Below are 13,881 nucleotides of genomic sequence, written 5' to 3' on the forward strand. Positions count from 1 at the left end.
ATGTCTACAAGAACATTGAAGAAATCCTTGAAAACATCAATTTGAATAAGTTTTACTCACAACAGTTTTAAATAAAAGCAAATTAAGAAAAATGAATTTACCCACTTTAATCACAATTGTTTAGCCCATTCTTCTGAGCCTATTCATCCCTTACTTTCATATAAATACCATATCAATTTTTACGTAAAATTTTTAAGAACGTTTGTCGTGTAAAAACAGAATTGAGTATATTGTTATTGAACTAACACTACAATTAGTAAATTCGGGGCTAAACTTGATTAAGATTTTTCTCTTATACTATGAACCATATTAAGTCTCAAACTAACAACATTACAAAACACGAATACAATAAATTAAGCATTTGGTAATTCAAAGTGTGAAATAGTACTTGCCTACCCACCCATGTAGCAGTTCTCTTAGATTTTACCGTCCTTGTCTTAATAAGAATAACATCTAATCTTTCTATATAGTATTATTGAACGTCTAATTTTTTTCGTTTCTTTAATTATCACTTAAAGCAATCTTATCCAGTATATTGATATGTAGCTGAAACTGAATGCATTTGCCTTGGAGTATGTTGTAATCGGTTAATATGACAACTACGACACATTAAGCGTCCTTCCAAAGGATAACAACGCTTATCTGGTTCATCAGTAAGTTGCATTCCACATTCTTCGCATATGTAACAATCGACATGGAAATCTTTATCCATTGAAACAACACGAACGGTTTCTTCTGTACCCTCAACAGGAGTTATACCTTTAATTTAAAACAAAATTAGTGATTAATTAATTTCTTGTTGTTTTTTTACCTTTTCCGCATGATGCACATTTTGGGGCAAACATCCTATGGTAATCATTGACACAATAAATTTTATTATCAACATCCACGGTAAATGGGACTCCATCGAGACATTCGTTACAAACGCAACAACGAAAACAACCTGGGTGATAAGATTTGCCCATTGCTTGAAGAATCTAAAAAGAATATTTAATCAAGAAATGTTAAAAAATGAGGTTGTAATTTACCATATCCATGATTAGGTGTCCACAAATAGCGCATTTTTCGGCGGTTTGTTGAAATCCGGAGTACTTCAAAAATAGGAATTTCAAAAAAAGTTAATGTTTAAAAAATGTTAGGTTAGTAAATTTGACATTAAAAAATTTTAAGGTTAAGTTTTAATTACTTTTAATTTCTTTTTTATTTTTCGAACTTTTTTGTTACTTACCAAATAATCTTCTTCGCAATAAACTCGACCATGAACGTTATAGAAAGCTTTTCCGCGTAAAGCTCGGCCGCAAGAACAACAAATAAAGCAGTTGGTGTGGTACAAATTGCCCATTGCTTGACACGCTTGACCAGCTCCCGTTACTTTTTCGCCACAAGTATGACAAATACCTAAACATTTATTTCAGGAATTAGTACTTACATCATTTTAAAAATAAGTGCAGTAAAACCTCGATATAACTTCGGATATAAGGGACAAAATATTTTTAATTCATACTATTAATATTAACGCGTGTGAAGTTGGCCATAGATTTCAGCCATAGATTTTAAACTGAAAAAAATTCGTGATCGGGGTATTTAATCGATCTAATTTCAACAGCATCGTACTCCTGGTGGCCTCTTGCTTCAGATTCGAAATAGTATACAGGTGCCCATTATGTATGGAATATAGTATATATCTTGATAGGTATCAACTTCATAAAAAAACATTTTATACAAAAGTTGTTTAATATTTTATTTGCCATAATAAGACAGCATTCAATTGTTTTTATTTCAGAAAACAAATGAGCAACGAATAACACTTGAAGTTTTTTAAATGGCAATGTACCCTTTCGTTAGGCTCATTTGATAGAGATTTCTTTTCTCTTTACGATGACGTAAAATTTTAGTACCCTTGTATCAGAAAATTTTTGAAAACATGTAAAAATTGCTCAAAAATTGCTTTTTAAATTCTCTCAAAAATAAAATAAATTTTGACAAAGTAGGAAAATAGGTATGTAGCAGTTGGTAACACCCTAACACTTGAAAATAGAAATTTGAATTGACAATTAGAAACTGTCAAAACACAAAATATATTCACCTGACAAACATGTTTCATGTACACCACCCAAAATAAGAGAAATTGCTCAGAGTTCAATGTCCTCATCATTGTGAACCTTGTATTCGATGCTAAGAACGTATTTAAACATCCATAGACAAACATTGTCATTGACAACTAGTAAAATTAATGACCCAATGTCACCAACATGAACTGGTTCCATAAAATGTTACTAAAATCTCATTACAGCATCGGATGCTGTAAGGAGTCTCATTACAGTACCCGTTTGAGTACTGTTATAGCTTTCATTACCGTCGCGAATTACAAAAAGAAAATTTTCCTAACCATTTCTTATACAGGGTGATTCAAAAAATCGCTGACAGACTTCTAGAGTAGATAATACAAGAAAAATTAAGATGACTAGTCTTAATATACATGTGGCCGGAAATGCCTCGTTGGCGAGATATAGAGGATGAAAGTTTCTTTAAAATTAAACATTATCTGCAATAAAAACCACTCTTTTAAAAATATTGTATACACCATTGCTCTCTACGCGTGTAAAGTGGTCAATTATCTATCAATTGGTCTCTTACAAAACTTTGATCAAAGCAATAGTTTTTAAGAAAAACACGTTTGTAGAAAATTTGTTAATTCAATCAAAAACTGTTGCTTTAATCAAAGTTTTGTAAGAGACCAATTTATAGATAATTGATCACTTTACACGAAAAAATTGCCCGTTTGACAAAATTAGTAGTGAAGTTGAAAATATTTTTAAAAAGTGCTTTTTATTGCAGATAATGTTTAATTTTAAAGAAACTTTGACCCACTATATCTCGTTAAGGAGGCATTTGCGACCACATGTATATTAAGACTTTTCATCTTAATTTTTGATGTATTACCTGCCCTAGAAGTCTGTCAGTGGTTTTTTGAATCATCCTGTATTCCGGAAAAATCGATTCATCTTCAAACATAAGCAAATGTCGACCTGTTCGGGGTTTCTAATCGATCTCATTTCAACGGCATTATATTCCCGGTCGCTTCTTGTTTCAGAATCAAAAAGAAAATTTTCCTAACCATTTCTTATATTCCGGGAAAATCCTTTTTGCTTCAAACAATCGCCAATCCAACAATCAATTGTTTATAATAAATAATAAGTTTGTGCTTTTCTAGTTTCAATAGTCATTGGATAAAAATAAAACTGGCTGATCTTCAACATTTGCTACCATTAGCATCCAATGACTACTGCGTAATATAGGGAAAAAATATTTTTGGAATTTGCTAATTGTTTTTGGTAAAAACCCGTTCATAATATTTTCTACTTCTCCCTGACAAAATATTTTAATATTTTTATCCTTTGATAAAAATATTAAAATTGCTTATGGCTGTCTAGAACGTTTGGTCACTTTACTATAGCACGTTACCTTTTCGAAACTTGGAAGTACCATAACTTCATTTCTTTAAATGGCACCCCCGATATTTTATTACTTAGTCGTCTTCGGTGTCTCATTTTACATCTTTTATATCCCATATGTCCTCTACCTAACATTTATAGTTTGGGAAATAATTAGGGTTTTTTGAAAAATGCACACACATATCGATATTTAACCTAGTGTGTCACGAATACCCAGTGCGATCTAGTGAATAACCAAATGAAGTGTAGATTTGAAAATTTGCAGACTTGTGATACTTGATGCCAGCTTTTTAACTAAAGTATTTTCAGGTTCCAGGTACTTGTGGTTACACCGGAAGAGGTGACAATTTTTATATTTCAAATGGAACACCCTGAGTTTTATTTGTCCCTCACCGATTCTGTTGAAATTTGGTACAGCGATAGTATGGCCAAAAATAAGGTTTACGTATTTTTTTTTTCTCTTTTTCTGTAGGAGTATGAAAGTTATTAAGTTATTAGCGAAAATATATTTTCTACCCCAAACTTCTAACCCTTGTAAGTTCTTACAATAGTACTACCTAACGTATAAACAAATCATCGTGGGAAATTGCACCAAAATCGACAAACAATTTTCGCAAAAAAAATTTATTTTTGGGGGTGGTTAGGGTAGTTAACCCCAGCCACCCCTTAATGTCGTATAGGGTTTATTTTACTGCGTAAATCTTAATTTACATCTAATTAATGGTTTTCTTCAAAATATTGTTCAAAAGTGTAACAGTTTATCACATTATTCTTAAGGAAAGGGGTTATCTATCATACCCCGTAACTTCGCAGGGGATGGTCAGAGGCAAATAAGAAAAAACACGTCATTAATATTTTTAAACGTACTATAAGTATATATAATATCGCCAAAATCGACAGGGTAGTTTTTAAAATATTCCAAAATACTAGGAGTAGCTTACCCCCTGAAGCCCTCAGATATATGTGTGATATATCAATGGAAAGCTCTTTGAAAATGAATATCAGTTTACATTTACCACATTTCGATAGCTATTTTCGTTTTCAGCTCATAAGCGAATATACAGGGTGTATCTGAATGACTGCAACAAACTTCAAGGGATGATTCTTTAGTGAATTTTAAGGGTACTTTGATATATGAACCATGGGCGACTTCGGCTCCCCTAAGGAGCTACACCCCTCCAAAAATGGCGGAAAATTTTAGTTAAATTTTTTTTTCTCAAAAACCATAAACGCTAGGAAAATGAAATTTGAGGAATATGTTTAACTCATAACTCATGTTTTGACCCTGTTTGTACTTTCAACCTACCTTTCTAAACAACTAAACGTAACCACCCCCTTTACATTTTTGCTAATATTTTTTTATGCAGATGATAAATACATTAAAAATTTTTTACCTAGGTAGATGAAAGTATCCTAAAACTTTTTTGTCTCTCTAAAATTTTTCCAAAAACGACTAATTTTTGAGAAAAAAAATAATAAAGCAAATACTGCACGTTAAACATCGGGGTTGTCGATCAAAAGTTGGAATGAATTTTGAATGAAAAAATCTTAGTAGGCTTTGCAATCTTTGTCAGAAATATTTTTGACGTTTAAATGTCAGTGTTTTTCTTACTATTATTATTGTTTTTCAAATTAATTTTTAAATAAAGTCTAACGCATTTACGCTCGTTCACTCGACGTTTCAAAATTATAATAAAACAATAATAATAGTACGAAAACCACTGACATTTAAACGTCAAAAATATTTCTGACAAAGATTGCAAAGCCTACTAAGATTTTTTTCATTAAAAATTCATTCCAACTTTCGATTAACAACCGTACAGCTTAACAGTTAGTGTTTGCTTAATTATTTTTTTTCTCAGAAATTATTAAATTTTCGAAGAAAATCAGAGAGACAAAAAAGTTTTAGAATAGTTTTATCTATCTAACTGAATTTTTTCCAATGTATTTAGCATCTTCATAAAAAAAATCTAGGCATAAATTGAACGGGGGTGGTTACGTTTAGTAGTTTAGAAGGGTACGTTGAAAATACAAATAGGGTCAAAACGTGCCCTATTATGAGTTAAACATATTCCCCAAATTTCATTTTCCTAGCGTTTATGGTTTTTGAGAAAAAGACATTAAACCAAAATTTTCCGCCATTTTTGGAGGGGTGTAGCTCCTTAGGGGAGCCGAAGTCGCCCATTGTTTATATATCAAAGTACCCTTCAAATTCACTAAAGAATCACCCCTTGAAGTTTGTTGCAGTCATTCAGATACACCCTGTGTATATTTCGCCCCGATTTCCAACCCTTATAACTCGCCCCAGGGGCTTTATTAGCACGTATAAAAAAATACGTATCTAAACCTTATTTTTGGCTATACTATCGCTGTACCAAATTTCAACAAAATCGGCGAGGGACAGTTCTGATACTTCCCTTATAAGTAATAAAATATGGGGGGTGCCATTTAAAAAAATGAAGTTATGGTATTTTCAAATTTTGAAAAGTTAACGTGCCGTAGTAAAGAGACCAAACGTTCTAGACAGCCATGCTCGGCACCATAACATATTCCATCATGTTGCTTAAGCATGTTATGAATCCTAAATTGATATCCCAAAAATCGTGTTTTCTGATTTTTTGGAGAAATGTCTGCTGGAGCAGATTTTTCTAGAAAAATTCGAATAACTCGAGAACGGCCGAATCAAATTGCAAAAAGTAAAGTCATTCATAAACCTTGAAAACAGACAAATCCAAATATGTAAAAATATACAGGGTGTTCCATTTAAAAAAATAAAGTAGGTGGCGACTTCCGATATAACCGGAAGTGCTAGAAATCTAAAAATATTTTAGTCGAAGAGAACGCAATTAATAATACTTAAATCTGAATTTTCAAATATTTTGTTTTGGCCAGAACCCTGTAAAGTTCTAATGGACGGTCGTCGTGGATGACCTGTATAAGATAATTTTTTCGGCAGGTCTGTTTTAACTTTATTTGAGTACGCCGCTTTTATGTGTTTTTCTTGTTTTCCCCAAGATTTTTCAAATTCTTTTGCAGACTATCGTGCGCGCGTTGCACATTTAGTTCTTTTAATATTATATCTGACTTCGTTGTATTCACTTAGAACATAATTTCTGACGAATAAATCTGAACGGTTTGTCTCTTAATTCATTTTGATTGAAATGTTGAACCACTTTTCAACCAAATTGTTGTGTTGTATTGGTTTTAATAAACTTGTCCACATCGGCATATATGGAACATGCTGTAAAAACGTCTGTCCAAATTGACTTGAAAAATAATTATTTTTCTTTAACTGTTGTTCATTTTTATACTGATTGCAATTGTCCTGAATTTTCTTAAAGTAGTATATTATTTCTTTTTCGTACTCTCCAGCGACTTACAGCCAATACATTTCATGTTACCAAAAAATGTTTCTGTATGTATGCCCGTGTTTTGTTAAACCCTTCATCGAAGACTCACATTTCAAGACCACCACTTTTTTCTTTAAGAAGAATACGATGCCGTTAAAATTAGATCGATTAGAAACCTCGAGCAGGCCAAAATTTGCGATTGTTTGAAGAAACACGATTTTCCCGGAATATAAGAAATGGTTAAGAAAATTTTCTTTTTGATTCTGAAGCAAGAAGCTACCGGGAATATAATGCCGTTGAAATGGGATCGATTAGAAACCCCGAACAGGCCGACATTTGCTTATGTTTGAAGAAAATTGATTTTTCCGGAATATAAGAAATGGTTAGGAAAAGTTTCTTTTCTAATCTGAAGCAAGAGGAACACCAGGAACCTACCAGGAATACGATGCCGTTGAAATTAGATCGATTAAATACCCCGATCACGTTTTTTTTTCAGTTTAAAATCTATGACTGAAATCTATGGCCAACTTCACACGCGTTTAATATTATCTATTTTATATATCAGTATATTTAAATGTAAATGTTAGAATCCAACTCGGGTTATTCTCCAAGTTGCTCTATTCCATGTTCATAATCTCGGGATATTCCCAAAGTTGTTTATATGATGTAGAAATCAAGAAAGGTAGTTCTAGTTTTAATTGTTATTCAGCGTTAGATTGTTGTATATTTTTATTAAACTAAAAGTAGAACTAACACTAGACCTAGAACTTGAAACATTTGGGTTTAGCCGTACGTCTCGTATAACGGCTAGATCCGAATGTTTCCAGTTCTTGGTCTAGTGTAACTTCTAATGCTAGTGTTAGTTTTAGTTGTTTTTCAGTGCTAGATTGCTATACATATATTTTTCATTGACCTAAAATTAGAACTAACACTAAACCCCAATGTTTCTAAGTGTAGTGTTAGTTCTACTTTTAGTTCAATATAAATATACAACAATCTAGTACTGAACAACAACTAAAACTAGAACTAACACTACACTTAGAACTAGAAACATTCGGGTTTAGACGTACGTCTCTTAAGACGGCTAAACCCGAATTATGTCGGATTTTCATTAGTAAAATTAGTGGTAGAGAGTTAGCGTACTTTTAAGGAGGACGGCAAGTGGTAACTGGTGTGAAGTTCTCCATAAACTTATAACATTAATAATTCCGTAACCAATACGATTTGGGTCACCAAATTTCACACACAGGTCGCTCTTACCCTCAAGAACAGCTTACAACCCCCATTTGATAAAAAAAAAATTTTTTTAAGTTTCAGAGCCATATGTCATAACAGGAAACACGCATTGATTGAAAGCCTTTCTTGGCCTTTTCTCTTGAAGATGTTTCTAAGCTTCCCGTAGGCTGCCCATACGAGTGTGATCCTTCTGTTTAGTTCGCTTGATTGATTATCTCTCGATACACGAACCTCATAGTTAAAATATACATAGCTGTCAACCCTCTCAATCTCATTATCTCAAATGTTGATGTTAGAGCTGGGAACAAGATTTATCATAAATTTTGATTATTATTACTATCCGATATAAGAACTATATCGTCCGCGTAGCGCATATTACTTAAGCATTTGCAATCAATGTTTTGCCTTTTTGGGTCCAATCCAGTTGTTTAAATGCACCCTGAGGACATAACTGGAAACACGCAGAAGATGTCTCTAAGTTTCCCGTAGGCTGCCCATACGAGCGTGATCCTTCTGTTTAGTTCGCTTGTTTGATTATCTCTCGATACACGAACCTCATAACCAAGATATACATAGCTGTGCAACCTCAATCTCATTATCTCCAATGTTGATGTTAGGGCTGGGAATAAGATTTATCATAAATTTTGATTTCTCCTCGTTGATATTTTGCCCGACTCTTGCACACATCTCCTTTAAGTCGTTCACCATTAGTTTTATCTCTCCAAGGCTATCCGATATAAGAACTATATCGTCCGCGTAGCGCAAATTATTTAAGCATTTGCAATCAATGTTTATGCCTTTTTGGGTCCAATCCAGTTATTTGCACTCTGAGGACTGTAATGAACAATTTGGGTTCAACAGTGTCTCGCCTTGTTTTACTCACAATCAGTACTTTACTACTTTTACTCTCTTCAGTACTTTTATGCAATTTTACCGTCATTGTAGCTTTCTTGTAGCTGTTATAAATAAGTTTGTTATATCGATAAGCGACTCTGCATTCTTGAAGTGCTTGCAAAACTGCCATCAACTCAATTTAAATTAAATTTTATAAATACCTCTAGGAAGTCATCCAGGAAGTTTACCCTTGAAAATAAATACCCGGGTATTTAACAACACTGAATTCAACCCTAAAGTCCGCGCCGCACTATATACGTATGGATTCTAACAACGAATTTTTTTTCTCGAAAACCGTTAAGGGTTACGGTGTTTTAATGGTCGATTTAAATTGCTAAAGTCATCCTCTAACTCTAAATCATCCTAAAATTTCATCAATTTCAGAAGTGCCCATCGGGGTCAAATTCACCCCTAAAGTCCCATCCGCGGTTTATAAGAATGATTTTTTTTTCTCAAAAACCGTTAAGGGTTACAGTGTTTTGAAAATTGATAAAAATACTTAGAACTGTGTTCTATTATGTGGTAGAATTTGGTTTAATTCGAAGGTGCCCATCAGGGCGAAAACATCCCTTTTTCGGGGGTGGGGGTTGAACATTTTTTTTTACCAAATGGCGGTTGTGAGCTTTTCTTCAGGGTGAGAGTGACCTGTGTGTGAAATTTGGTTACCCAAATCATATTGATTACGGAATTATTAATGTTTTAAGTTTAGGGCTGTGATTTATAGATAACTTCACACCAGTTTAAAAATATTCATTCAATCAGTTTACAGTGCAAATTAAAAATTTTTCATATAACGGATATTTAGCTATAACAAACACTTCCCTCCCCGTTCTATCTAGGTTTTACTATAATAAAAAGTATTAATAAAATAAGAAAAAGTGAGGTTAAAACCAACAATTAATTTTAACCTCACTTTTTCTTTAATTTTTTTTTATTGAAAAAAATAAATATAAATAAATTATTAGTCATCCAAAAATTATATCAATAAGCGCTCCCTCTTTTTATCTTATCAAAATGAATGATTAATAACTGACAAATTAAAAGAATTTTGTTATTATTATGACTTTTAAGAAATTTTCGCTTTGATATCTTCCATTTGCAATAAATGTATTATTTATACATATTTCTTTCAATTTTGTTTTAAATTTACCAAAATATTCTCCTTCCTCTTCATGTTTTTCCATTTCCTCTTCGATTTGTCGCGTCATTTCTTCAATTTTCCTTTGTGCTTCGGTAAGTCCTCTTGGTCTCGGGGGAGTAACATTGTATGCCAAAAGACTTTTCCCCCCCATTTTTAATTTACCACTTAAAACACTTGGTGTAGGACTTGCCGATTGAGCTCTTGTGTCTGCTTTATCCATCAATGGTGGAGCGGTAGGTGTTTTTTTAACCTCTTTTGGTGGTAAAGTTGGTGCCCCAGCAATCCCCGTGGTAGGAGCACGCTCATAATTTTTTGCTGATGTTGTTTGAAACTGAGTATTTGTACTTAACGTCTGCGATACATTACCAGTCATACAAACATAATCAGAGCCGTTAATTTCTTCTAAAACTTGAGGAGAAAACTTCGGTTTTTGTTGTTGTTGATAATAAATTGGAGATGATTTGGTTACTTTTGAGTTCATGGGTGAATACATGGGTTGTTGTTGTGTGTAATTTGGTTGGGGGTATGGAGGTGGGGCTTGTCCTGAAGCTACTTGAGGTCCTGGAGTAGCTTTGTGAGTAAATTCATGAATGTTTTCATAAACATGAGGATTCTCTTCTTTGTTAATATGAATTAATTTACTTCCAACAGGGACTTGAGGCTGAGCTTTACTCATATTTAGTGGAATTTGATGGTAATAAGGTGGAGCGGTGGATCTACCAGCGTAATAATCAATGTTTTCATATAACGGTCCTGGATTTATTGCAATACTAGCTCGAGGACTCCCAGAATGATGGGAAGAACCACTATGTGAGTGAGTCGGACTTAACGGTTTCACACACTGAACATAAACATCATTTTCTTCACCTTTTTGTGTCTCAATCTGTTTAATGGTAGCATAATTTTTGTAATTCTCACCATATCCTAACCCTACATTATCAATAGGCGTTAATCTTTGTTGATAACCCGTTATATCTTGGTTTTTTACTAAAATCCTACCGTATCTAGGATCGGGCACTTCATTTCTAGATTGATTCAAGTTTATATATTGCATTTTTTGTAAAATACCATCTTCTAATGGTGATTCACTGTGATTGTTAGACATTTTTTCTTGCTTAAATTATATTAGAGTGATAATTTCACAAAAATATTAACAGTAAACTATTAAAATTAATATATTATTACGAAAAACACATTATTTTACTTAAAACCGGATTTCCTTCTATTATGAAAACAATATTTTAGTTGGCCGCGAAGAAAAACAATCCACCGCTTTGATAAATGCCGATTGAGGAACTACAAATTACAGGCCCTCTATTGGTGAACAAGAATAATACTTTTCTTGTTAATAAATAATTTAAAAATAAATAACTCTATTTTATAAAGAAGGAAAAATGGGGATATAGATTAAAACTTGTCTAAATAGTGATAAACTATTTTCAAATAATTTATTTCAATTTTATTAGTTATATAAAGATGTTATGCAACCCATATTGCATTTTATAGTTATGCACTTGAATTTGACTTTTTTTAGTCTTGAGAAGAGTACCTATTTTCTCGAATGTAATCCGCACCTTTTTTACAAATTTCATGTGCTCTAAAATCAAATGCGGATTACAATCGGGTGCGGATTAGATTCGCAGTCGTATAGTTGCAATTTGGAAAATAGTAAAATAAAATCACATTATAACAATAACACTTTATTAAGGGTTTTAGAACGATATTTACATTTTTATGTATCATTTTCTTCCCATATTACGTCATCTTCGGATCAATACGGATCAATTCGGATTATACAAAACATCTTAAATGATGTTATAATATTGTTTTCAGGGATCGTTTTCCATGTCGCCTACACTCACTGAATAAGTTCAGAAGCTCCTTTAATTGCTCCCGGTTTGTTAATTCTCGAGTTTGTAAATATACATATACATACACAGGTTGTAGTATGGATGTTATTCCACCAGGTATTATTATTATGACAAGAAGTCTAAACCAAGGGCAATTTAGTCTATGATTAATTAATATCCTTATTTAATAATCCTCCTGGTCTAAGACTCCATACTTGTCTTAATCATTCCATCATCAGCTTTTCCATTATCCATCCTTTTTGTTGTGCCCTAACTAGGACGTCATTCGGGAAGTCTTTCAGATTTCAGAATGGTTTTTTTCTCAATATTACTAATGACAGCAATTTTTCCCTATCACTTGTTACTGCTAGCATCAATGTTATGCGCAATTTTTCGCAACCACTCGTTTATAAAGAAATTTCCCACACACCTCTTCTTTCCAGTGTGTAATTGAGTGGCATATCCAGATATAGCAGATATAGCCGCAACGTTACTCTCATTATCAGCAAAAATTGTACCAGCTTTTCAATTTCCTTAACGCTAACTTAATAACATCTCTTTAAACTTTGCTGTATAGAAGAACCTTTTAGATTTTTACTACTTTTTTTTATAATTACGCTATTATATGTATAATTATTATAATTAAGCACACACCATGTTCGAGCTACTACGAGGGCAGTATATGAACGGAATTCGTGCTAGGCATTACTATTTATTTTTAAAATTATATTTATTTTCCAATTTTTTCTGGCTTGGTAAATTTAAAGTCTAGTCTAATAAAAACTCGTCGTAAGCAAGGTTTCTTTAGGTGCATCAGCGTCAGTCAACAGAAAAAATATATATTTATGGTTAACAACAAGCATCGCATCGTTTTGGTGTTGTCGAATTGCTCAAAGAAAGATTACATTCGCAAACTAAATTTTTTTACCACTATGCATTTTTAAAATCGGGGTGCGGATTAGATTCGAGTGCGGATAAGATTCGAGAAAATACGGTATATTACAGTATACCAGTATAAGTGAGGAAACTAGAGTGCGGGAAGTTAGCCCCCCATTTTTTGATTTTTAAATTTTTTATTGTTGTTCTAGATTGTTCTAGAGTTGTTCTACATTGTTCCAAAGCGGCAAATCGAAAAAATAAAAACTCCGCGAGAAAACCGAAAGAACATGTTTTTTGACTAGTCCCTCATTTTTGGAAAAATCAAATTTTCTTTGTTGTTCTGGGTTGTTCTAGTTGTTCTAGTTATTGTTCTAGAAAATCAAAATTATGGGATACAGCATTACGAAGTTATAACTAAAAATAGGTTTGGCCGCCGAAATGTCTAGTTGATTGCTGTGACCATAGTTTTTCTATTATCAATTCCATATTACAAATATATATAACGCAATCTGGAACAGCTATTATTTTCACTAGAACAACTTTCTAAAGGGCACTTTACTCTTTGAAAATTAAAGTTTTTCGAAGTTTCAGTCAGTAATTCTTGTGTCAGCGGTTTTATATTACACAATAAGAATTAAAAAACATAGAACAATTTAAAATAACTCAATCTTTGCCGATTCAAATTGTTCTAGATGTGTTTTATTACATCTAGAATTTAGCTTTATAATTTTAACTAATTAATTTAGTTTTATTAGCCGAATTTTATTAATTTAGGATTAAAAAGCAAAATGCAGATTTTTAAATCATAAGATTAAGAAAACATTTTCGATCTAAACTAAATTAACATAAGATAATAATAGATAAGAATAAAGCTTATTCAATGATACCACCACCAACACTAACACATAATTCAGCCCTTTTCCGACATTGTTTATAACTTTTTCTAATATGGTCCAACGGAATTTTTATGCGATAATGTGGATTAGTCTTCGACCAGAATCGACAATTTTGTGATGTAACCACTCCATTAGTGGTGAACGATGCTCGAACGTTCGAAAATATTATATTTTTTAAAA

The 13,881-nt window shown here is 32.6% G+C and overlaps 1 protein-coding gene across 2 annotated transcripts; it reads right to left on the reverse strand.

Moving 5' to 3' along the window:
• Positions 1-459: 459 nt before the first annotated feature.
• Positions 460-11,396, reverse strand: LOC111415651 (LIM domain-containing protein jub). Of its 2 annotated transcripts, none has more exons than XM_023047409.2 (5): positions 10,086-11,396; positions 1,229-1,398; positions 1,029-1,091; positions 812-977; positions 460-759 (listed from the first exon to the last, which is right to left on the reverse strand). In XM_023047409.2, exons 1-5 carry the CDS (start codon positions 11,179-11,181, stop codon positions 524-526), a joined length of 1,731 nt encoding a protein of 576 aa, XP_022903177.2. In that variant the 5' UTR covers positions 11,182-11,396; the 3' UTR covers positions 460-523. The 2 variants fall into 2 exon arrangements, with proteins under 2 accessions (XP_022903177.2, XP_022903175.2); XM_023047407.2 differs by having other exon boundaries at positions 1,029-1,094.
• Positions 11,397-13,881: the final 2,485 nt, after the last annotated feature.

Source organism: Onthophagus taurus, chromosome 6 (assembly GCF_036711975.1).
Source record: "Onthophagus taurus isolate NC chromosome 6, IU_Otau_3.0, whole genome shotgun sequence".
In the NCBI taxonomy this organism is placed as follows: Eukaryota; Metazoa; Arthropoda; class Insecta; order Coleoptera; family Scarabaeidae; genus Onthophagus; species Onthophagus taurus.

Bases quoted from the DNA above. Each gene is read 5' to 3' on its own strand.
- LOC111415651 (XM_023047407.2), bottom strand. From the start codon at position 11,181: ATGTCTAACAATCACAGTGAATCACCATTAGAAGATGGTATTTTACAA. The intron at 1,095-1,228 runs GTAAGTAACAAA...TTCCTATTTTTG, and splicing joins ATTGCGAAGAAGATTATTTG to AAGTACTCCGGATTTCAACA. The intron at 760-811 runs GTAAAAAAACAA...TTTAAATTAAAG, and splicing joins ATGTGCATCATGCGGAAAAG to GTATAACTCCTGTTGAGGGT.